Source organism: Vulpes lagopus, chromosome 22, assembly GCF_018345385.1.
Source record: "Vulpes lagopus strain Blue_001 chromosome 22, ASM1834538v1, whole genome shotgun sequence".
Taxonomy (NCBI): Eukaryota; Metazoa; Chordata; class Mammalia; order Carnivora; family Canidae; genus Vulpes; species Vulpes lagopus.
The window spans coordinates 11,668,966-11,695,062 of NC_054845.1; the positions used below are offsets into that span (position 1 = coordinate 11,668,966).

The 26,097-nt window shown below is 36.2% G+C and overlaps 1 protein-coding gene across 2 annotated transcripts in view; it reads left to right on the plus strand.

Moving 5' to 3' along the window:
- FAM117B (family with sequence similarity 117 member B) overlaps positions 1-25,446 on the plus strand; it is an 80,758-nt gene extending 55,312 nt beyond the window's left edge. Inside the window, exons 4-8 of one of the 2 annotated variants that reach the window (XM_041737635.1) lie at positions 206-319; positions 12,326-12,469; positions 13,792-14,017; positions 16,361-16,481; positions 21,542-25,446. In XM_041737635.1, the coding sequence (XP_041593569.1) occupies positions 206-319; positions 12,326-12,469; positions 13,792-14,017; positions 16,361-16,481; positions 21,542-21,860 (924 nt within the window). In that variant the 3' untranslated portion in view covers positions 21,861-25,446. The remainder of the gene's footprint in view (positions 1-205; positions 320-12,325; positions 12,470-13,791; positions 14,018-16,360; positions 16,482-21,541) is intronic. The other variant, XM_041737636.1, reaches the window with a different exon arrangement.
- The last annotated feature ends 651 nt before the right edge of the window (positions 25,447-26,097 follow it).

The window sequence follows — 26,097 nt, forward strand, 5'->3', positions numbered from 1 at the left end:
GTTTCTCCCTAAAAGAAAGATACATATGTATACACATATGTATGTGTATATATGTAAATTTTGTTCAATAAATCATTTTGTGATAGGATTTTAGAAGTCAAAAGATTTATTAAGGCTAAATTATACTGGTTTTATTTTTCCAGCAAGGATATGTTTTATGTATCTTGGAAAACTCTGATGCACTTTTTTTTTTTCCCCTTTGCAGATTGCAAAATTACGCCAGCAGTTGCAAAGAAGTAAACACAGCAGTCGACATCATCGAGATAAAGAAAGACAATCCCCATTCCATGGCAACCATGCAGCTATTAACCAGTGTCAGGTAGGAGCACAAATACCACAAAATCCAAACAAGGGATTTGTTGTTTTCCGGGTGATATGTTATTTTATAGGTAACTATTCAAGACAGAAATGTCCAAAAGCATTTTTGAAACCGTGATTACATACTGAATCAGCCTTAAAACAAAACAAAACAAAAAACGCAGAATACTAAGTTGACAAATGATACTTTCCTTTAGTAATCTGTGATTTGACTTTTGGAAGGCATAGCTAATTACATATTTTTATTTACCATATTTTTGTCTTTATTGATTCAATATATTGAGACCGAATAATAGAGAGATCAGCATTGGCTATAGAATCAGACCCTGGATGAGCAATCTGTTCTTTCTAAGTCTCAATTTCCTCATCTGAAGATTGAGAAAAATAATGATACGTCTAATAAAATATTTTTTTATTTTTTATTTTTTTAAAATATTTTATTTATTTTTTCATGAGAATACACAGAGAGGAGATGGAGGCAGAGACACAGGCAGAAGGAGAAGCAGGTTTCATGCAGGGAGCCCGACGTGGGACTCAATCCCAGGTCCCCAGGATCACGCCCTGGGCCGAAGGCGGCGCTAAACCACTGAGCCACCTGGGCTGCCCTCTAATAAGATATTTTAATGGGGGAAAACCTTTAACTGCTTTGATTCCTTTATTAGAACCCTATGAACTGCTCTTGATGACTCACCCAGGGAACATTTCTCTTTAACTGATTTGCAATTGAATGGGGTCTCTTGGCAAAAGAGCAAAAAAAAATTTGCCAACCCTTTCTATAGGTTGATAGCTTCTGATAACCAACTATGTCTGGATTTTTCCAAGAGAAAGTGTAAGTAGAGGTATATTTTTTCAAATTAATTTTGCCCTTAAATATTGATATATTGGTCAAATTTGATTTCATAAATTTATGGTTTAGTTATAGTTTCTAATAGCTTTTGTCCATTTATAAGGAATTTTAATTATAAAATGTGAATACACACTAATACATTTAAAAACCTAAACAAACTAGATTTACATTTGGAAAAATAGAAAATGAAAAGTGACAAAAAATGAAAAATTTGAATAGACTAATAACTGTCAAAACTGGAATACTAATTAAAAACCAAACTCCTAGGGGCTCCTTGGTGGCTCAGTCATTTAAGCATCTGCCTTTGGCTCAGATCATGATCTCGGGGTCCTGGAATCAAGCCCTGCATCAGGCTCTCTGCTCAGTGGGGAGTCTGCTTCTCCCTCTGCCTCTGCCCTTGCTAGTGCTCTATCACTTGCTCTCTGTCAAATAAATAAAATCTTAAAAAAAAATTTTTAACCCCCCCAAAACCCAAATTCCTTCACTTTCAAAAGATTCAGATGGCAGTATAGGTGAATTTGCCAACTTTATACTCCCTCTAATTTATCCATTAATAATTTGTATGTACTTCTAAGAGACAAGGCCACTTTGTATCTCCCAACTCCTTTTTATTACCAAGTAGAATACAAATTAGATTTAACTTTATTGAATTAAGTGACTTAATTCAATAAAGTTTAGGAGTTTTTAGGAGTTAATAAGTTTTAGGAGTTAATAAGTTTCTGAAGTGAGTTTTTCTTTAAGATTTTGTTTATTTATTCATGAGAGATACACAGAGAGAGGTAGAGAGATAGGCAGAGGGAGAAGCAGGCTCCCTGTGGGGAGCCTGATGCAAGACTCGATTCCATGACCCCGGGATCATGCCCTGAGCTGAAGGCAGATGCTCAACCACTGAGCCACCCAGGTGTCCCTGAAGTGATTTTTTTTTTTAAGTTGCGTTAAAATCAGCAATTAAAGTAGTAAAATTATCCAAAATTTTCCTTTTTTCCCCTTCTTATAAGATGAGTTTGCTTAATAACATTATTAGAGTTTGCATAAAATTCATGTTTCTTTTTTTTAAGTTTTATTTTTTTTTAAGATTTTATTTATTTATTCATGAGAGACATACACACAGAGAGAGAGAGAGAGAGTGAGAGAGAGGTAGAGACACAGGCAGAGGGAGAAGCAGGCTCCATGCAGGGAACACGACGTGGGACTCGATCCTGGGTCTCCAGGATTAGGCCTTGGGCTGAAGGCAGCGCTAAACCTCTGAGCCACCAGGGCTGCCCAAAATTCATGTTTAAAACATACCTCCCAGAGAAGGTAAGGGCTAGAAAATAGAGTAACTTAAAAAATCAATTTATGTAACTTGAGTTTGTATGTATAATTGACACACCAAACATCTTGAATACTTGACTTGTTTTTTGAGTGCTAATAGCCAACCAAAGATCAAGCACATGTTCATCATGAAAGCTATGACAGTAGTATTCATGTTTAATTGAAACTTTCAGGACAACCTGGGTGGCTCAGCGGTTTAGTGCCACCTTCGTTTCAGGGCCTGATCCTGGAGACCTGGGATTGAGTCCCATGTCGGGCTCCCTGCATTGGAGCCCGCTTCTCATTCTGCTTGTGTCTCTGCCTCTCTCTCTCTGTGTCTCTCATGAATAAATAAATTTTTAAAAATTTCAGACCATGGAATGTGACAATATTATTAAGTTATGGGTATGTCTTTGTTTTAGTTCATTCTCTCTCTAGTGGAGAAAACTACCACTTTGAGATTTGTGTATTTTTGAGGTCATTCCTCTATTCATGGAACATTTCTTAAATATCTGCCATATGGTTCATGCTATAGTACTCATTAGGGGATGCAGCAATAAGTATTGGGGCTTGCCCCTCACCAAGTCTCAGCTAGATATAAGTAAACAGTCATTACACAGTGTAATGAATGTGTTGATAGTGTTTGGGAGAATTTACACTGTTATAGAAGGAGTATTATCCTTGAAGCTCTGGAGCCATCTATAGAGGCTTGTCAGAGAAAGTGGTGTTTAAGTGGATCCCTGAAAGCTGATTTAGCCAGTCTTCTAGAGGTGGAAGATAACGTAGGAGTTATAGTAAGAAATTAGGCTAGAAAGTTAAATAGCAGCCAAATCTAAATGTCTTCCTGTCTTAGTTGTTAAGAAGTTAGGACTTTGTCCTAGAGGCACCAGAGAACTATCTTTTTAAATGTAGGGGATTGATTCTAGTAGTGGTCATTGTGAGTCCAGACTAGAGAATGAATTTGGAAGAGGACAAGATTAGAGGCAGGAAAACCATTTAAGAAGAGGGTTTATAATCGAAGTAAATGATGGTGGCCTAAAATAGATAGAAGCTATGGTGCTGGAGAGAATGTTAAACCTGAGTGATATTTAGAAAGCAGTAATTAATAGTTGAAGTATAGTAAGTGCTTATAATATGGCAAACACTCTACTACTCAGCTTTTGTATGTATTATTAACACTTAATCATTTTTGAGGTGGGGGTTGTTACTGTCCTCACAGACAAGGAAATTAAGGCCAAGAGAAATTAGGAACCTTGTTCTAGGTCATATGAGACAAAGCTAGTATTCTAACCCAGGCATTTTGACTTCAGAGTCTGAGTCTTTAAAATCTGTATTAGCTGATGATTGATGAGAAGGGAATGATGGAGGGATGCCTGGGTGGCTCAGTGGTTAAGCATCTGCCTTTGGCTCAGGGTATGATCCTGGAGTCCTAGAATTGAGTCCCACATCAGGCTTCCTGCATGGAGCCTGCTTCTTCCTCTGCCTGTGTCTCTGCCTCTCTCTCTCTGTCTCACATGAATAAATAAAATCTTTAAAAAAAAAAAAAAGAGAAGAGAATGTTGGAGAAGTAGGAGCAAAAGGGTAATGCCAATTCTTGCCTTTAAAACATGAGTTAAGGGCAGTTCGGGTGGCTCAGAAGTTTAGTGCTGACTTCAGCCCAGGGCATGATCCTGGAGACCTTGGATTGAGTCCCATGTCAGCCTCCCTGCATGGAGCCTGCTTCTCCCTCTGCCTGTGTCTCTGCTTCTCTCTCTCTCTCTGTGTCTCTCATGAATAAATAAACAAAACCTTTAAAAAAATAAAACATGAGTTAAAAAATGCATCTACCTACTTCATACCATGTACAAAAATGCCTTAAAATGGATCAAAGACCTAAATGTAAGAGCTAATCTCTTAAATCTCTTAAATGGAAGCATAGGCATAAATGTGGAGTTGGATTAGGCAATGGTTTGTTAGGCATGACACCAAAAGTACAAAGAAAAAGTAGATAAATTGGATTTTATCAGAATTAAAACCTTGTGCTTCAAAGGGCACTACCAAAAAAGTGAAAATATAACCAACAAAATAGGTATTTGCAAATCGTATTATTTGATAAAAGACTTGTATTAAAGGATGCCTGAGTGGCTCAGTGGTTGAGTGTCTGCCTTTGACTCAGAGTGTGATCCCGACCCAGAGTGTGATCCCGGAAGCCGGGATTGAGTCCCACATCAGGTTTTCAGCAGGGAGCGTGCTTCTCTCTGCCTGTGTCTCTTTCTCTCTCTCTGTCTCTCATGAATAAATAAATAAATCTTTTTAAAAAAACCAACAACACCTGTATTTAGAATATATAAAGAATTCTTATGGCTCAGTAATAAAAAGATAACCCAATTTTAAAACGGGCAAAGGATCTAAATAGAGAATTCTCTGAAGAAGATATACAGCTAGCCAACTAAGCATGTAAATAGATCTCCACTGTCATGCAATTAAGAATTTTAGTGAGATAATACTTTATACTTACTAGGATGGCTAAAATTAAAAAGACTGCTAAGTATTAGAGAGGATGTGGAGACATTAGAACCTTTGTATATTGCTGATAGGAATGTAAAGTGGTGCATCCACTTTGGAAAATAGTCTGGCTGCTTCTCAAAAAGGGTAAACCTAGGTTTATTATATGATTCAGCACTTCCTCTCCAAGGTATATACCCAAGAGAATTGAAGACATATGTTCACATAAAAACTTGTACACAGGGGTGCCTGGGTGGCTTAGTTGGTTGAGCGTCTGACTCTTCGTTTCAGCTCAGGTCATGATCTCATGGGTCATGGGATGGAGCCCTGCATCAGGTTCCATGCTTCTTGTAGAGTCTGCTTGAGACTCTCTCTCTCTCTCCCCCTCTGGCTCTCCTACCGCTTGCACATGCTGTCCCTCTTTCAGTCTCTCTCTCTCTGTAAAGTAAATCTTTAAAACCAAACCAAAACAAAACAAAAACTTGTACACAATGTTCATAGCAGCATAGCTCATAATATTTGGAAACAGCCCAGATGTTTATCAACCAATGAATGGATAAATATAATGTATATCCAAAGAGTGGGATATTACCCAGTCATAAAAAGAGAGTACTGATGCATGCCACAGTATGGGAAATCTTGAAAACATTATGCTAGGTGAAAGGAGCCAGACACAAAAGAACACATATTATTCCTCTTAAATATCCAGAATAGGCAAACCTGAGGAGACAGATTATAGATTGGTGGTTGCCTGTTGCTGGGAGGCTTGAGTGGAAATGAAATGATTGCTAATGGGTGAGGGATTTTTTTTTTAGTGTTTTCTAAAATTAATTGTAATGGTTGTACAACTCTGTTCAATAATCATTAAAAAAGCAAAAGTTTTATACTTTAAATGAGTGAATGGTATGGTATTGTGAATTATTTTTCAGTAAGCTCTTATAAAAAATATCTACCAATCAACATTAAAAACAAATACATAAAATACAAATATACTTGTTTGGAAATAATAGATGGTAAAAACTAAAAATTAAGCTGGAATGTCATGTAGCAGTAAAGAGAGTGTATACAGGTGCTCTGAGATCAGACTGTTTAGGTTAGATTTGGGTCCTGCCACTTGCTAATAACTATATGAAGTTTCTCAGCTTCTCTGCATTATAGTATTATCTGTTTCTTGTATTGTCCTAAGGATTAAATGGGATAGAATATTACGAACTCTTCATACAATTCTTGGTACATAATAATTGATCAGTAACTCTTAGGCCATTTAAAGTAGGACCTAATATAAAAGAAGCAATGAACCAGTTGGGTTTTTTACCAGGCTTTTCGGTCAGTTTTTTTATTGAACTTATCTTTTTTTTTTTTTAAAGACTTTATTTTATTTTATTTTTATTTATTCAGAGAGAGAGAGAGAAGCAGAGACACAGACAGAGGGAGAAGCAGGCTCTGTGCAGGGAGCCTGACGTGGGACTCGATCCTGGGTCTCCAGGATCACACCCCAGGCTGCAGGTGGCACTAAACCACTGAGCCACCGGGGCTGCCCTGAACTTATCTTTTAAAGCTTTATTTTTTAAAAAATTTGGGCTACATTTTATTTTGTTTTTATATTTATATTTATTTTTTTAAGTAATCTCTACACCCAGCATGGGGCTCAAACTCATGACTGCAAAATCAAGAGCTGCATGCTTTATTGACTGAGCCAGTCAAGCTCCCCTAAACTTTTATTATTAAAAGTATTTTTATGCTTGTCACAGAAATTTTAAATCTTTTTTTTTTTTTTAAGATTTTATTTATTTATTCATGATAGACATAGAGAAGCAGAGACACAGGCAGAGGGAGAAGCAGGCTCCATGCACCGGGAGCCTGATGTGGGATTCGATCCCGGGTCTCCAGGATCGCGCCCTGGGCCAAAGGCAGGCGCCAAACCACTGCGCCACCCCGGGATCCCAGTCACAGAAATTTTAGAAGCAAAAAATACCAAATAGAAAAATTCTATCTTAATAAAGGTGTTATTTTTTAAAAAATAAAATAGAAAAAAATCATCCATAGTGTCATCCTCTTAAAGACATTTTCTTCTGTATTTTTTTCTTTGCATTCCATGTCGAGATCATACCATATTTCCTTTATATTTGTTTTTTGGTATTTAGCATGGAAAAATGTTAGTTATTACAGATGCTTCAGGAACATTTTTAATATTTCAGATTCTGTAGAGCATTTCCCAAATTTCGACCATTTAATTGGGTCCAGTGTCTGTGTGCTTAAAGCTTTTTCATGTATTTTTACTTTTCTAGGGCATAGTTTTCCCATTATTTGATTCAGAAGTTTGAATATTTTGGGGGAGGGATCTTTGATTTTTCTTTTGACAGGCTTTCCAAGTTATTACAATTTTTTGTTTGTATTTCATGATATGTAAATTACTTTTACTGGGGAAATTCCTTTAGTTTTTATTTATTTTATTTTATTTTATTTTATTTTATTTTATTTTATTTTATTTTATTTTATTTACTCATGAGAGAAACACACACAAAGAGAGAGGCGGAGACACAGGCTGAAGGAGAAGCAGGCTCCAGGGAGTCCGATGCGGGACTCGATCCTGGGACTCCAGGATCACGATCCTGGATGAAGGCAGACGCTAAACCGCTGAGCCACCCAGGGATCCCCTCCTTTATTATTTCTTAACAATCAAAGGACAGTATTGCTTTTCTGATAATAGTATAGATTATAACCACTAGTTAACAAAAGGTCTTTTTCTTGTGCTTACAATGGATTTATTATAGTTAGAGAAGAATTCTCACATACTTTTTTGAGTGGTTCTTTCCCTGGAAATTCAAGGGGCAATTATTTGTTATGAGGAATAAATGCTGCAAAGTTTCTTAGAAGACAGTCTTTCACATTTCATTGGTTTCCAAAACTGACAAAGCCCTCAGATGCTTAAAATGTCATATTCTTAAGGAGCATTTCAAGAATACTTTCATTAGAAAATATAGCCAAAACATTTCAGAATTGTTTGGGGATGAGAATCAGATGTTAGTAACAGGAGAGTGGGAGATGCCAGCATCTTCACAACCACATAAATTAATTTATAATATATATAAATTATATTTATATATAATTTTTATCTGAGGAATGAGCATTGTACTTTAAAAATGAAAATTGCTGCTCTGTACTGGAATCTTCATATGCCAGTCTGGGATGTGATTGCTATTCTTAAATTTTTAAAGATTTTGCCACTTAGAAATCAAGAGTAGGTATTTCTGCTGCATCCTTTATTAAAGAGCCTAGCTGCAGTTTAGAACTAAGAGGTGGGTTCCAGATGAGAGACAGTGATTTCTGAAGGACAGAACTAAAGTCATAGTGACAGGACAGAAGGGATCAGGGCCTTGTGGAAGCCCCAGTTCAAGTCCTTAAGATAGGAAAGCTTTTTTTTCTGATGTATTCTAATGTTTTTCCCTCCTCCTCCTTTTTCTTTTTTTTTTCTTTTTTCTATTCTAAGCATCAGTTTTCCCCTCCCTTTTGTTATGTTGGGCTCATATTTGTTATGTTCTGGCACATATTTCTCTCATAGATCTCTGTTGAATTGCTGAACAGATCTTTTTCTATCCTACTTGCCTCTCAAGGCATATTTTTATTTCTTTGAAAATTGAAATCTGTATTTCTTCTCTCTATTCTTCTACTGCTTCAGTGGATATTCCTATCTTTTCTAACTCTGTGTTGTACACCGTCTTATCCCCCACACTTTGAAACAGGTATTAAGTTTTAATATAGATTGGTCTTAGAAGATACAGTATTGGCCAAACCTTTTGCTTTTCTTCTTTGTTGGCTAACTCTGATTTTAGACAGAATTTGATATTGTTCTTTTTTTTTTTAAAGACTTTATTTATTAGAGAACGAGTGGGGTGGGTGGGAGAGGGAGAGCGAGCGAGAAGCAGACTTTCTGCTGAACGGGGAGCCCAATGAAGGGCTCAGTTCCCGAACCCTGAGATGACCCAAGCTGAAGGCAGATGCTTTAACTGACTGAGCCACCCCACCTCAGGCAGAATTTGATGTTTAAACTGTAATGTAGGGATCCCTGGGTGGCGCAGCGGTTTGGCGCCTGCCTTTGGCCCAGGGCGTGATCCTGGAGACCGGGGATCGAATCCCACATCGGGCTCCCGGAGCATGGAGCCTGCTTCTCCCTCTGCCTGTGTCTCTGCCTCTCTCTCTCTCTGTGACTATCATAAATAAATAAAAATTTAAAAAAAAAAAAATATTTAAAAAAAAAAAAATAAAAATAAACTGTAATGTATATAGACGTATGGAGAATGTAAATGGAAAAAGAAAACTTTAAAATGGTGATTCATCTAATTAAAACCCTTAATTGATTGGAAAATACTCTGATTTGAAGAAAAAGAAACAAAACTGAGAAAATAGGAGATCTTGTTCTTGATGTTTCCAAAGGACAGGGAGATTTTACCTTAGTACAGTGAACTTTTAATCTTTCAGAGCTGTCTAAAGATGATCTCTCAGTTAATATAACTCATATTTGCATATATTGATTTATATTTAGAAGTACAGATTTTATTACAGAAACATATAGGTAGAGAAAAATTATATGCCACATGCATGTAAAATTCCTTAAGAGTCCCTGAAATGAAACATGGAAGTTTAATTATAAGGATTTTTTTTAAAAGATATTTTAGAGTATGGTTTATGTGAGGAATAAAACCAGAGGCCTATTACCTTCTATTTCTGGAACAACAATAGTATGTTTAAATGAGGAAAATCTTTCCCAAGCAGTTTTAGTGGATTATTTTTCCTATAATCCTGTAACTAGTTAAATTAATTATAGTTGAACCTTTGCTTCATTTACCTAAAATGCTGTGTGAACCTTAGGCAGTTTTTTTCTTTTCCTTCTTTTTTTTTTTCCCTTGCTTTAAATAGATTAAACTATTGGTAAATACTTGCTATTTAGACTATATTTGAGAAAAACTTACCAGCTATGTAGAGCATGACTTCTTAGCTACTTTGACAAGCAGTAACCAGGTGTAGTTGGTTATGACACTGGTAGGTTTCTATGTATGTGCATATCCCAACGTAACAGACAGAAACCTTAAGCTTTCTGTTTTTAAGATATTTATGGTTCTACAATCCAAGAAGGGGGACGCCTGGGTGGTTCAGTGGTTTCAGCATCTGCCTTGGCTCAGGGTGTGATCCTGGAGTCCTGGATCAAGTCCCACATCGGGCTCCCTGCATGGAGCCTGCTTCTCCCTCTGCCTGTTTCTCTGCTTCTCTTTGTGTGTCTCTCATGAATAAATAAACAAAATCTTAAAAAAAAAAATCCAAGAGGGTCAACATTTTATAAAAATCTTGTCAGAGCATCTTCTCTTTCTATTCTCCTTCTTCAATTCTGTAACTTAACAGTTTTAAACCAAATACATATCTGGGAGTGCCCTGAAAATGGCATCCAGTGCAAGCTATTTGTTTTGTTTGTGACATTGAGAAAAGAAAATTAAGCTTAAGAGTTTAAAAAAAAATCTATTTGTGAATATATACTAACCCCTGAGATCTTTCTTGGTCTGTACCAGTTTTCTGCCATTATTTGTTGAGGCAGGAAGTGTTTAGTTATAGGTAGGATGAGTGTGTGATAGAAATGCTCTAATACACTCTCCACTCCAGACTAGTTGAGCTATAGATTTCTTTAACCTCTAACTGTCTTAGTCGGAATCCGTTTCCTGTCACCTCACTATTTCCTTTCTTATATTAGATCAGGTCCCCATTCTTATGTTACCTTAATTATTTCCTTATAGCCCCCATCTCCAAGTAATAGCCACATTGGGGTTAGAGCTTCAGCACAGGAATTTTAAAAGGAGGATGCAGACTTTCAGTTCATAGCACTAGCCTTGTTGAACAAGCATCATGTCTGATCCAGACTCTATTTTAGGCAGTGGCAGTAAGGAGATGCCTAAGAGGCAACATTGCTTACTCTTGGGCCCCCAACTCTCACTTTCTCTGCACGGAACACGAGAAACACTGCAACCCACCTCAGAGAGAGTGGTCCTGACAATGAAATGAGAGGACATGTGGTGTCTGGCCCACAGTGGATGGATGCTCAGTAAACAGTAGCTACAACTTTTATTTTGTGTTCTCCCTATTATGTATTTTATTCTTAAAATACTTTGTCTTTTCACAGTCTTTTTCAAGTATCATTATCTTCTAGTAGTATCTTCTGACTTCCCCCCTTTCTAGTCCCTCTGTTCCCCAATCTTCTCTCCATACCCTGAAGTTTCTCATATTTATTCCCTTTTCACTTCCATCCCTTCTTTGCTCCAGATTGAAGCATCCTCTTGGCATTTTTCTCACAAATTTTCCAAGGACAGAGACTTGCCTTTTCCAGGGATTGTTGTGTTATGCTTATTTTTAGAAAAAAAATTTTTATAAAGGTGAGCAGGAATGAAAGAGGAGAAATGCAGGTTTAACACTAAGTTAGTTTTATATCAGACAACAGGCTTATACCCATTGAATGGGAACTAGTGATGATTGGAGGCCCTATTACCTTTGTCTCCTTGCCCATCTTCCCCTGAAAGAGGTTTTTCAAAGAAACCTCCCTAAATGTAGGATGGGTTAATTATATTTCTTTACTAGATAGCAGGACAATATGCAGAATGATCTTCTGGCACACTGTTGCTGTTAACTTTAGCAGATACCTTTATAATTTTTGTTTCATATTTTACTTCAAGTATCTTGTCAGGAAACTATGTAATATCCTTTAATTATGTAATCAGTTATTTCTTTTCAAAAATAATACTGTGCCAGTGGCAAAAGAGAAAAATGAATTATATCATTTTCTTTCCTTAACAAAACATATTAAAATCATCACAGTGGAAGAATAAATAAATTTCACAGGCAAGTTCTTCTCATTTCTGCATTCTCGCCGTTGTATGTGGACTTTGGAACTGATTTTGTTTTTTCCAAACAAAATATATATGTCTTTGATAAATCACCTTTTGAAAATTTTCTTTCCTGGAGTTTAGGTAATTGGGGCACTAGAAGACTTTTAAGTTACGTTCTAAAACTCTGAACTCTGTTACAGTCCTAGAAGAATTTCTGGAATTGACATTCTTTTAATATTTTCCTTTATCCCTACTCTCTTTACAGTCTTCATAGTTGTGAATAAACTTCTGAAATTCTACCTTGATAGTCTGAAGTTTTTACTTTAAATTATGTTTTGTGTATACCAAGGAGTGTTTGATTACTCATGCTTTTTGTGAGGCCTATAAACTAAATTTTGATATATTTCAGAGTTATTCAGGTCAGCAGGAATTATGCTTCAAACCGGAAAATTAAAAGGTAACATATTAAAACTCTCTTTTCTCTCCTCTACTGTTTTTTTTTTTTTTTTTCCTTCAGGCTCCTGTTCCAAAGAGTGCACTTATTCCAGTAATTCCCATCACTAAATCAACAGGCTCCCGGTTCCGGAATAGTGTGGAAGGATTGAATCAGGAGATTGAAATAATAATTAAAGAGACTGGAGAAAAGGAAGAACAACTTATAGTAAGTAATCTTGTATCTTAAAATTGTCCTTTCACGTTAACTGTTCTAATTAAAGTTATAATTTCATTTTCCATATTTACTTAGGTTTCTTCCTTCTCGTTGAGAGAGAATGAAAATTTGTCTCTTTTGGAAAACTTTGACCTTGGCAAGTGAATGAAAAGTTTTCATTTCTTTGCATCTCATAGAGACAACTGATATGACTTAAGTTTAGATCCTTGAACAGAAACTACTTTTGTTTATCCATATTTAAAAATCATTAGACAGGTGATAACACTTCTCATTTACTATAACTCCATGTAACAAAATTTAGATTGCACATTTGTTGGGGAGGGAGGGATGTGACTTCAAATACTTTCTAAACATGAATCTACTTGTTCCCTATTGTTTGATTGTGAAGTACTATTTGGTTGACTTTATGATCATGAAGTGCAGTTCTGCTTACCTATAATGCACATAAGACATAAGAATGATTCATACATAAGACACAGTGAGAAAATTTCCTATTTATATTTAAAAGCATGTCACAGAGTATATTTAAGCTTTCATTCTTCAGTGAAAGAGGAATTGGGGAGTTTGAAGTAGTATTTTATTGATGCTTAAGATCCTCTCTGTGAAGATTAAAGGTTGGTTTAGCTTGGAGGAGACACAACTTCCCACACCCTCTTGTCCATATACTGCATGATGGGAGTAACCCCCTGAAATAATAAAGATAAATGAACCAAAGGTGTATGGGGAGCTGGTTTTCCTATTAAGTGAGCCACACAAGATTTCCTCTAAATGTTCTCCTTGATTTCCCCCTATAAAAACCATTGCTACCATTAACGTTTCCCTTATTTAGGAAGGTATCTTTGGAAAATCTTTCTCAGGGAGATGTAGGCAGGGGAGAAGGTAACAGGACCTGTCATCAGGTATCACTAGTTCATATATTGGATGACCTTCTCTTCTAATATGGAACCTAGTGTTATGCCTAGATTCCTCCTTTCTCTTTTACCATGGCAGTACTTGACAATTTTAAAAATATTTAGAACATGATAACTAATTCATTGAAATTTATCATTCAGCAACATTGACCACCTGTCCTGTGACTAACCCTAGGAATACAGTCTTTGCATTTGCTGCTCAGTGTTCAGTAGGGCAGTCACATTAGACAGGAATGTCACTGATGGTGCAACACAAAGGCTTTTTTCTCGTTAGACCTAATAAGTGGGGCATTTCTGACCTGTGAGTCATCTGGAACAATAGGGGAAGGTTGATATTAGGTGCATTTCTGGTGAATTTCAAAATTGATGATAAATACACATGTTTTAAAAATTTTATAACAGCCACAAGATATTCCAGATGGCCATCGTGCACCTCCCCCGCTGGTACAGAGAAGTAGCAGCACACGCAGCATTGACACGCAGACCCCCGGGGGTGCCGACAGGGGAAGCAATGACAGCAGCCGCTCTCAGTCTGTGTCGCCCACATCCTTCCTCACCATCTCAAATGAAGGTAGCGAAGAGAGCCCTTGTTCAGCTGATGACCTGCTTGTTGACCCCAGGGATAAAGGTACAATGGAGGAGGGACTTGTTACCAGATAAAGGAGTACTACCTACTGTATCATTCATTCTATTCATTTTGTAATAGAACAGACACACTTAAGGCCACTAACGTAATTACTTTGACATGCATTCTTAACATAGATTTTTAAAAATTTAAGTGCAGAACAGTTTTACTATAGTGCTCAAGTGATGGTCTAGTTGGGTGGGTCTAGTTGGGTCGACTTTTGTTTTGTTTTGTTTTTAATTTTTTTTTTTAATTTATTTATGATAGTCACAGAGAGAGAGAGAGAAAGAGAGAGAGGCAGAGACACAGGCAGAGGGAGAAGCAGGCTCCATGCACCGGGAGTCCGACGTGGGATTCGATCCTGGGTCTCCAGGATCGCGCCCTGGGCCAAAGGCAGACGCCAAACCACTGCGCCACCCAGAGATCCCTAGTTGGGTCGACTTTTGTTTGTCATTTTTCTTTTTCTTCACTTGTTAATGCAAGTTCCTTATTAGTGAGAGACATTCTTTTGGTATAAATGGACATTTGTCTTAAAAAGCACTTTGTTCTCTCTTGCCTTTTATTAATTTTTTTAAGATTTTATTTATTTATTCATGAGAGACACACAGAAAGAGAGAGAGAGGCAGAGACACAGGCAGAGGGAGAAGCAGACTTCATGCAGGAAACTTGATGTGGGACTCCATCCCAGATCTCCAGGATCATGCCCTGGGCTGAAGGTGGCACTAAACCACTGAGCTACCCAGGCTGCCCCTCTCTTGCTTTGCTTTTTAAAACAAACATGACCTGTCATCTGTCTATATTGGGGCAATATTTTGTTAGCCTAACCCAAGGTACTGTGTGTACTTGAGGGCAATAATATATTTGTAAATTCTGCAGTGAGTTCAGTAATCATTTATTTCAAACCTCTTACAAGAGTGTTGAATGTCCTAAAAAGTTACAATTGACCATCACCATCAATCACCTAAATTACTGAGACTGTAACAAGTGCAGAGAATCTTAAGAGTTCCTGAAGATGTCAGTTAAAGCTATCTATGGCAGTTGTAAATGTTATTATTTGGACCTTTTTTTTTTTTTTTTACCAGCTTCTAAATTAAATAAAATATGGATACTCCAGGCCAGCACCCTCCACCAATTATATCACAACCCCCCGTGGGTTGAGATACAAGTTCCAAGAGTTTTTGATGCTCCCAATGTGTACCCAAGTCTGACACTCACAGAATTAAATCCTTTGGTTGGGTTGTGTGTTTCTTATCAGGAATCTGCATAATTAACTACTATTTAGACTTATTGTTCGGATTAAAAGGAATAGTAAATGCAGACCATTTAGCACGGCTCCTGGTACTTAGTACTCAATCAAATGTAACACATACACACCTCCTTTAAAAAACATGGTTATTAAAATTTGCCGTACTTTCTATTTTTCAGTAACGAGTTGAAACTCCATGAATTTTGTGTAATGGTTTATTTGACTTTAAGAGATGGGACTGGTTAGTTTTTTGAAATTTCTAAGAAAATAAGGCCACAGCGCTACTGCCTACAAAAAACGTAGGACTTAGTTGACATAGTCACACTGAAAATTTAGAACACTTAAAAAATAAATAAGTAAGTAAGTAAATAAATAAATAAATAAATAAAAATAAAAAAAGAAAATTTAGAACACTTAGATATCAGGAATTTTAATGTAGTGGAACTGAGAATATCAACACTGAACAGAAATACCAGAGCGAAGAAGTATTTTGTTTGTTAGGGTTAATTTGAAGAGATTTCAAAAGTTTGAGCTAGACTTTGAAGGAAATTTTGGCAGATGAATAGAGATGGACTTCTTCAGGTATGGAGAAGTTCATAGGCAAAAGGAAGTCTTTGGCGTACAGTGCATAGAAGACTCCTGACGACCTGGAGCAGGGATTGTAACCAGAGAAGCAGAGAAATCAAATTGAGAAATTCTGAAGGGCAGGCCAAGAGTGAATGTTAGGCAGCCAGTGAAGAACCAGCTTAGTTAAGTGTACTAGAAAAAAGGAACTGGCATTGGAGTCTGTTTGCTGGGTATATAACAGAAAAAGGGAGCAAGATATCAGTGTGAAGGGCCATGGATTAAGTGATACAGCCTGAGCTATAGTAATTGTAAGTGGAAAAAAAATTTTTGTTTATGCATTTATTTAGCAAACATTAATTTTCTCCTCTTTAACAGGTATTGTGTTAGATCTTGGGAGGTGATGTTGATGAATAAACACTCTTCTTACCCTCAAGTAGTTCATAGTGTGGAGGGAGGCCATGAGCAATTAAATATAGTATGACTGCATTTATAGAGTAGTATTTCTTAGTAATCCAGCATGCTATTTTTTGCAGAGAATGGGAACAACTCTCCTTTGCCCAAATATGCAACCTCACCAAAACCTAACAACAGTTATATGTTCAAAAGGGAACCTCCTGAGGGCTGTGAAAGGGTCAAAGTCTTTGAGGAATGCTCGTAAGTATCCCTCCAAATAACTTCTATTATGAAAATTTTCAAGTAAGTTGAATAGTATGGTGATCACCCATATATTCACAACCTGGATTCTGGAATAAATATTTTGTTAACATGTGCTTTGTCTGGCATAGTGGTGGGTAGTTTCTTTGCTGAAGTTTCTGGAAATAAGTTGCAGACATCATGACACTTTAATGGTAATTAGAATTTAACATTTGTTTCCTAAAAGTAAGCATAGTACTCTTCTATAACCATAATATCATTATCACACCAAATAAAATTAACAGCAACGCTAATATCAACTAATACCCAGTTGCTTTTCATATTTCCTCACTTGTCCCCAATGTGTCATCTGTGGCTATTACTTTTGAATCTGTGTACAGTCAATATCACACATTGAATTTAGCAGTATTTTTATGCAAGGTAGACCACAGATCTCATCTAGTGTGGTTTCTTTTTTTCAAGAATTGAATTCCCCTCAGTTTTTATGTATTTTTGGTCTCTAGTTCTTTAAACAGTATTAGAAGTATTTTGTCTGTTAGTATAGGAAATAGAATTGTATTACTTTGTAGAATAATGTTACTGTGATGAAGATAATGTAAGAAGTAGGATTTTAAACATTGTCTAGTACTGTTGGTATATGATCTCCTATGCTCATATTCCTGTTGGCTGGTCATCTGGTGAAGTACTATAGTTTTAGACTCAAAATTTGCTTAAGATTAGCCTTAGTATTTTCAGTAGCCATGGCTCCTTGCTTTATAAGTGATGGCTTCAGGATTATAGACATGTATGAGACAGCAAAGTAGGTGTAATGAGCATTATTTGGTAATGGTAGTGGTAGTACTGGTAAGTGTAGATGGTAGTACTGGGCCCTCACCTTCCAATATCACTATGGCTGCATGTCTAAGAGTCATCCTTCTTGCATTTCCTCTCCTGTGAAACCTGGAACACAATGTGTAGGTTGTCCAATCTTGACTGACTCATGAAATTGATCTTCCTCCATTATGAACATCTTGGAGTCATTTTGAAATATGGTATCCTTTTGTTCTTCCATGTGCTCCTCCTGTCAGTGCTTCTTTTAACCTAAACATTGAATAATTTTGCTGCACAAAGAACATTGTTTTTAAATTCCCTCAATTTCTATACTAGGAAATCCCAGCTGTCAGTCTCCTATCTGCTTTTATGACAGTAAGTGAAAACTGTGTTAGCAACTGCTTCCTCCCACCTTCCCATGCCTACTATGTTAGTCTAAAAGCCTGACTGGTGCTAGCTGAGAATTTAAGCAAAATTTCTCTAGCTCTGCTTCATGGACTTCCTAAATCATAATCGTCTAGGATATGAGTTGAAACTGCAGATTCCCAGGCCCCATCTCAAGCCTAATGCATAAATATGGAGGTAGGACCTGGACTGTGGATCTTTAACAAATACCTCACATTTTTTATGCCCAATTTGCAGGTGCTGGCCTAGGCTTTTCCATGAGAGTTCTTAAGATATGGAATCATTCTATTAAGTAAAAATCAAATGGACCTTTTTGGAGTTGAGCATTTTTATTTACTCATTGGTAGTTAAAATTGCCCAAATACAGGGATGCCTGGGTGGCTCAGTCAGTTAAGCACCCGATTCTTGATTTTGGCTTAGGTCATCTTGTCTTGGGATCAGCCGAGTCGGGCTCATACTCAGCATGAAGTCTGCTTTGGATTTTCTCTCCCTCTGCCCCTTCTCCCACCCTTGCTCACTCTCCCTCTCTCTCTCTTTTCTCTTCTCCCTCTGAATAAATAAAATCTTTTTTAAAATTGCCCAAATGCAGAGAAATTGTTGATTGGTTCAAAAGCAGTTTGCATTCTTTTTATAAGTGACTTGAGTGAATATTTGTTGTGTAGGTTGGTGTCCTATGGTATCTGCTGTAAACTCTTGCATTTGGAAAATGTCTCAGGACTTAATACCTGAGCTACATTATTTGCATCTAAAGGGAGGAAAGAATGGTTAGAAGTGTGTGTGTGTGTGTGTGTGTGTGTGTGTGTGTATGTGTATGGATGGATAGCTAGATCAAAGAAATAGAAGGTAAACCGTAACATATTATATGTTTTATGGCACATCCATCTATTATTAGAAGGTGACTTAACTCTTTTTAAAATGTACATAGTTTGTTATAAATTATACTGATATAAAAGATGTGTAGCATACAAAAACTTATTCTATTTTAAGCATTTTCATTATGTTTCAAAAACAAATTAACAGCAGTAACCCAAGAGTGGATTCCTTAGAGGTAATTTTAATTTTCTACCAATAAAACAAATTACTCAAAGTCTAAAAAAATTAGTCTTTTTTGCCCTACCTCTGTCCAAATGAGAGCAAAACCCACTAGGCACAGCAGCAACAAACAAAGATAGATTACTGGTCCTAATCTAAAAATTTTAAGCTTATTTAATCATTCTTTGAAGAATACTTTTCTCTTTAACTCTTAACTTCTGGTTTAAAGGAAATAACTCTGATCTGAACTGGGGATTGGAGTGGGGTGAAGGCTCTGGTTTCTAGAAATATCTGTTTATTTACCTGAAAGGAAATAGATGGTTGAATTAAGACCCAGAATTTAAACCACATTTTGTACTTCTTTCAGTCTCTATGTTCTTTGTGAAACGAAACATACCATAGCCATGCCATCTGCGCTTAGTCTTTTTTTAAAAGGAAGTCAAATATGCTATTTCTTCCTCCAAACTAATGAATTCCTTGGCTTTTAGTTACCTTAGATTCCTAGATATTATGGCCTCTTTGCAGTATAGAGGTATTATTAAAAATACAACATGGCCCTCCTTCTCTCTCTCTTCTTTCGATTAGAAGTAAGTTGGACCCACCATTGTCTTTGCTGATAATTTATGCCTGCATTAAAAAAATTACACAGGCCTTTTAAAAAAGGCAGGAAAGAATTCCTTGCATCAGTATAAGAATACCAAGAGTTACTATTCAGCCCATCCATCAGTTTTTCAGAAAGCTCTCAAACAGTGATATCCATTTTTGATAAAAAATCCTTTTGGAATAACTTTTTAAGGAAAAGTAAAAATTTAAAATTAGTTATGAGATTTTTTTCTATTTATGGTTATTTAGTTTTGAAGAAAGCTTTGAATTAGTATTAGTACTTGTAGCTTCTGTTTGCCTAGGTATTTATGGGTCATACACCAGTGGATAATACATTTCTTAGGTAGTATTCTTCTAGAAAAATGTTAGAGGTGATTCCTCTTGCTAGGTTGGGGTGGATCTGGAAGAGAGAAGACAAAGGAAGGTGTTTTGTTTTGTTGTGGGTTGTTTTGTTTGTTTGTGGTGGAGGAGGTTGGTGCTTTTAACTGGTAAGGTTTTGTTTCTTGATCTTGGTGCTATTTGGATAAGTTATTACTGCTTATATTATCTTCTGTGTGATCTAGTTTAATGAAAGCAGTAAAGAAGTTAAGTAATTTTAAACAAGATAGCCTCAAAGAAATTAATTAACTAAAAATCTAGGCCTCATTTGGAGGAGGGTATAAAAATTGATTGGCCTTTTTTCCCTAAAATAAGAATGAAAGTTACTTCTAATAATTCCACCTTCAAAAGAAAATTCAAGTATTATTTAATTATAGAATCCTAAACTCAACATCCTGTCCTCTTCAAGGAATTGAAAACCATACTCTTGTATAGTAAAAATAGAGAATCGTGTACCCTTCTTATCACTAATCTATCCAAATACACTTGTCACTCTAAAATTACTGGACGTTTCCATCATATATTAGAACAGTGCAAAGTAAACCATCAGTTAAATAATTTCTTTGTTCTTAAATTACTGTATTTGTCAAAGCTGTCCTTGGGTAGTAGGCACTATTAATAAAATCTACCCACCAAAAGCATTGTCTACTTGGAGCTTTCTTTCCCCCACCCATTCCACAGGTCTGTTTATTAATTTCTGATATCTTAATTTCAGATATTACTTCCCTTGTAAGCCTTCTTTCTAGCAAATTTTCCCTCTTCCTCTGTGCCACAGGTTATCCACTCCCCTGTGCTACCTCTAAACCTTATATAAGCCATTTTTATCACATCTATCAGACCTTTACAGGAGCTCCTGACCTTTTTTGTGCTGTGTGGCAAAGATTAGGGATGCTTGAAGTAATTCATAACTTGGGTGATTAATGTTTGAAGTGCAGAAGACATTACAAATGGGATTTGTTCCATTCCCAGTATCTTCCTCCCCCCATGAACTACATGGTTAATCTATCTTCTTGTAGATTGTTTCATTTTTGGGGCCCCAGAATCTGTTGCAGACTTGGCACACTTAAATTTTAATTTTTTGAATTTCATTAGGAGAGCTGAGCACCATACTTTTATCATATGATCATATTACCTTTTCCCACTTGAATCTTGATTTACTTAGGCTCTCCCACCTTAATTTCTTTTTAATTTTGTGGCACTTCCATGTTACTTTAACAATTTAATTTTTTAATATCTTTATTTTCATAGAATACCATTATTTTTATTTTTATTTTACATTTCTATTATGTTTCTCAGAAAACCATCATGGTTAACTAAAAAACAAAAAAAGTTTCAGTCAAAGAGGTTTTTAAGCACACTTGAAGAGATAACTCATGCCTACCAAAGTTTTGTCGTGCAGTCATGGAATTTAGCAAAAGACTTGCCTTCTCCCTTCAAAATAGTACAGGCTTTGGAAAAACTGTAGTAAGTGGAACATATTTTTGTCTTTAAACATGTAGAATTTCTTTTGCTTTAGGAAGTTCTTTATAATGGGTGTCTTAGACCTCAGTGAGATGCAGTGGTCACCAGCCTGAGTCACCTGTATGGTGCATGAGGCTCTCCAGGGAATTGAAAGCAGCAAAGACGTATGATGTCCTTTTGGCATTCTAAGATACATATTTTGAATTATGTGTCTAATTCCATTTTGGCCCAGAGCATTTGAAACTTTTGATATAACCTGAGTTTTATATTCATGTATCTCTGAGTTATCTGTTTAGAAAAAAAATAATAAAAGAACTTAACTTCCATTGTTCTGTGACTTAAAACTTCTGGGTTGTCTGTTCTGTGCCTAGGCCAAAACAGCTTCATGAAATCCCAGCCTTTTACTGTCCTGACAAAAACAAGGTGAATTTCATTCCTAAAAGCGGCTCTGCCTTCTGCCTCGTCAGCATCCTCAAGCCACTCCTTCCCACACCAGATCTTACCCTCAAGGGCTCTGGTCACAGTCTGACAGTTACCACTGGCATGACAACCACTCTGTTGCAGCCTATTGCTGTGGCCTCCCTGTCCACAAACACAGAGCAAGACCGGGTCTCTCGAGGAACGAGTACAGTCATGCCATCGGCCTCTCTACTCCCACCACCAGAACCAATTGAGGAAGCTGAAGGGTAGGTCACAGGGGTGTGTGGCCATTTTTCTGGGCAACTGAGAACCTCCTCAGATCATTTCATTGTGATGGCATCGCGAGCTCCCAGTTGGCTGTGGTATGCTCCAGCTTTCCAGGGTGACATGTCACAGTATGACTTCTGGAAGAAGGCAGTGCCCTCTGATGGCTTTGCTCCCTCATTGCTTAGCCTGCTTTTTCTTAAAGCACTGGTTGAAACAAGAAAGGTCTCACTCTTTACTTTTGGAGGGCCAATATCATTGTTTTTTTGTTTTCAAATTAAACTTCTTTTTTAAAAAAAAAACTAATCTCTGCAAACCTAATTCCTGAAGGGAGACATGAATGATGCTGCAAGAACCATCTTTTATATGAAAATGACTATTTTATAATACCAATGTTACATTTTCTGAAACGTAGCAAACAGGATGTTCAAAGATTCTTTGGTGGCCTCTTGTTTCTTGTTTCCCTTTCTAGATGTGTGCTTTTCTCAGCTGTTTTCAGCTTTGGGACCAAAGGGATTGTTGACATTTTCCCAGCAATCTTAATCTCATGACTATGTTCTTCTCCCAAACAAGAATTGATAGGTAAATGCATTGGACAAATATATAATGAGATAAAAAGCAATATTAAATATTAGTACATTATGTGATTTATGTTTTTTGGTGTCAGAAGTTTGTGCTTTGGGTGAAATACTTGTAAAACTGCTGTTTTCTTCACTACACCTGTACACATTTCACCATGTGGTCAGAAAAGTTATAGTCTGGAAACAAGTGCTTTAATATGTTCTCACCCATCATTGGAACTTGGTTTAAAAGTCAGTGAGCCAAAAGGAAATTACCCAGTGTTGATTGCTAGCTAGGAGTAAAGAGCCCCCTTGGTTTTTTACAAAATACTTGCCACATGATCTCCCTTTATCATCACTGTATCATAGTTCCAAGAGGTCCTAAAATAACTGTGCATGGATTTCCTCCTTTGCTTTTGTGATGTTGTTGTCTTGTGGATTTGGTCAGGGTTAGTAGTTTGCCAGGAGTGTAATCCATTGAATAGCATTCCGTAGTCACAGAGTCTTGCGACTGACATTTTCTTTATGGTGGTTGGCACTGAGATATGTTGCTTATAGATTTTGCTAGTTTTCCCTCCAGCATTCTACACAGTGGGGAAGACTGGCCAGGAGAGCTTTGGAGCATATTAAACAACAGGAATCTTTGAAAAATCCATACAGTTTTGGATTTAGGCTCATCTTAATACAGTCACTGCCAGTATCACATGACAACAGTATTTCATGTTTGTGTATATGGTAGTGAAATTAAGGAGCAGCTCTTTTTTAAAATGAGTTTCAGCAAACAGTAATTGATAAAAAGCATCCTTCTAAGATCTTCATATACTACCTATGATGCAATAATTTAATATTCCTATACATATAGGGAGAAATTTAAATACTTGTAAAAGGGATACAGTTTAGAAGGTTAATACGTCAGTTTGTTCAGACATATACCATCAGAAGAAACCTAGTGGTAGCAATAAATCTTCTGAAAGGACTTCTTATACTCATGCACCTTTAAAACATCTAACTAATTAAAATTATGCCCTGTGAAGTTTAAGATGGAGATGTATTTAGGCAGATTAGATAAATTCAGACCTTAGAATAAGTTTGTCAGGTTTCAGTTGGTAGCACTGATGAATTTTGGTAATTTCTCCATCCAAAACTAGCTTACGTGGATTTATAGTACATTGTGGCTTCTAAATCACTAAAACTCAGTTATTCAGGGTCTAAATTTTCTGGTTGGTTGGTTTTTTGAGAAGAACCTTGATTCTTTGCCTTATTTGTTGTTATGTGTCTTGACTTTACCATTTCACCACTGAGAACTGCTCTATCAAAAGTACAGAAGAAAAGGTAAAACTCATCAGGTGAGTTGGTATGAATGGTAGGAGGAGGAAGTTTAAAACCCTCAGTTTTTGGATTACTTGAATTCCATTAAATCTGTGGGTTTTTTCTTTATCTTACACTTACTTTCTTCTGTCGATTCCTGTAAATGACAAGGGTATTTTGTAACTAAAATGCCACTTTATAAACCGTTTTTCCTTTTACTCTGTTGTGCATATTTGTATAATTCACATCTTTCTGTAGAGTGTCCTATATCCTTAATCTAAAGTAATTTAAAACTAGAATGGGAGAACAAGTTTAAAAGTTATAATTTACATAGTCTTATAAGTGGAACTTTTAAACATTTGGTTGTAAGGAGAATGTGAATTTGCAGGTAAATTAATTGTATGGCAACCAAACATATCCCTTGGGTTTGGGAGAAATAGAGCCTGAGATTTGAAAGACAAAAAGGTACAAGGTACAAACAACTCTAACTGCCAGTGCCAAAGGGCTAATTTTTAAGCATATGAGCTTTATTGCAGTCTTGAAAAAATATTAACCATAGGTCCATTCAGCTCTTTTGCTTAACCCTTAGTTCACAGATGGCTGATTAAAAAAAAAAAAAATGGATCTACTTTCAAGAGAATATTTTCTAAAATTACATTCCATAATTATCTTGCTATTCTGTAGAAAACTGTACAGAAGATAAATTAGAATAGCTTCAATGGGAATATAATTTAAATTTTTTTTAAAGTTTTAAATAAATTTACTTCCATTGCAGTAAAAGAAATAGGTGGCATGTATATTTTGGCAAAACGAGCTATTCTCTGATTATTTACTTTGTCTTAAGTTTAAGTTATTTCTCTTGACTTCTTCCTTGTGATGATGAAAACATAGAAATTTATTGTTTCTGATCATGACTAAGTCTATTACTTGTCATGGCTTTTGTTAGCAATTATATTTTTAAAATATCTGTTCTGCTCTTTGGTTAATATGATGAGCATGGATGCCAAAATTATTTTGAACTAGAGTCTTCATTTTGTTTAAAATATTTCTTACACTTATGATAAGCCAAATCAGCCTTTTAGAAGGTGCTATTGCTAACTGTGGAATAACTGGCAACAAGAAAGGGGTTTTTTTTCCCTTTTTTTTTTCTTTTTAATGGCTGGCTTTTACCGGAAAAGAGATATGTTAAAAAATGGCAGAATTTATAGCCTTCTGTATGTCCAAGATTAGGACTGGGTTGTCAAGATTTTCTTCTGTTAAAGGAAATAAAACTCGCCATTACTGAATTCAGTTTACTATTCTAACTTAAGATTCATTCCTTAATGCTTGGAATTTTGATGTCTCAAAACTGGACCAGTGGAAGTGCTGAATTTGCATTAAAAAAGCTAAGAATACTTCGCACTTTAAGGTTTAAGTTTTACTCTGCTTAAATTAATGATAAGCAGAGCAGCCCTGAACAATATTTTGTTTATACAATCCTGTTGAAGAATATAATTTATGTTTTTTTGAAGTCTGTATCTTTCATCTGTTTAAGCTGTGTAAATCTTTTTAAAATGCAATTTTTTAAATTTTGTTTTTCTAACAAAAATCTCCCCAAAAAAACAGCATTTCCAATGGTGATAAATATTGTTATTATGTACTTATGTATTCCCTGTATCTGACACTTACTGCTGCCTCACAAGAAAATAGAACTTTTATGTTAAAAATAAAGTCTGTTCTTGAGAGTTTTTTTTTTCCATGTGCTTTTATGAATGTTGTTGCCTCATTTCGGATTTTCTTTTCAGACACTTCTCACCTGAAATAATTTAAAGATAGTATATTCTTTTTCACAAATGTATAGAAAAATGGGTGTGCTAAGTAGCAAGATATATAATATTGTCAGTTGTTACTTCCTTGCTGTCTCTTTACTTGCTCTAGAATGCAAAATACCTGATCTTTGTGGTAAGTGATAAGCATACTGAAAGATAATATATGGGATCCCTGGGTGGCGCAGCGGTTTGGCGCCTGCCTTTGGCCCAGGGTGCAATCCTGGAGACCCGGGATCGAATCCCACATCAGGCTCCTGGTGCATGGAGCCTGCCTCTCCCTCTGCCTGTGTCTCTGCCTCTCTCTCTCTCTCTGTATGACTATCATAAAAAAAAAAAAAAAAAAAAAAGAAAGATAATATATGTTTAGAAGTAATTCATTACTTCATAGTTAGAGATTTAGCTAGGACAGTCAACTAATGTTATCCTGAAGTACAAATAGAGGATTTTTTCCCTTTTTTTTGGTAATTCGTTTTTTCTAAATCAGCCATGTTCTTCCATATATACAGTGGTTTATATGTGCAAGGTAGTTGTTTAGGCTCAGGGGTTGTCTGTATTCACAGAACAGAG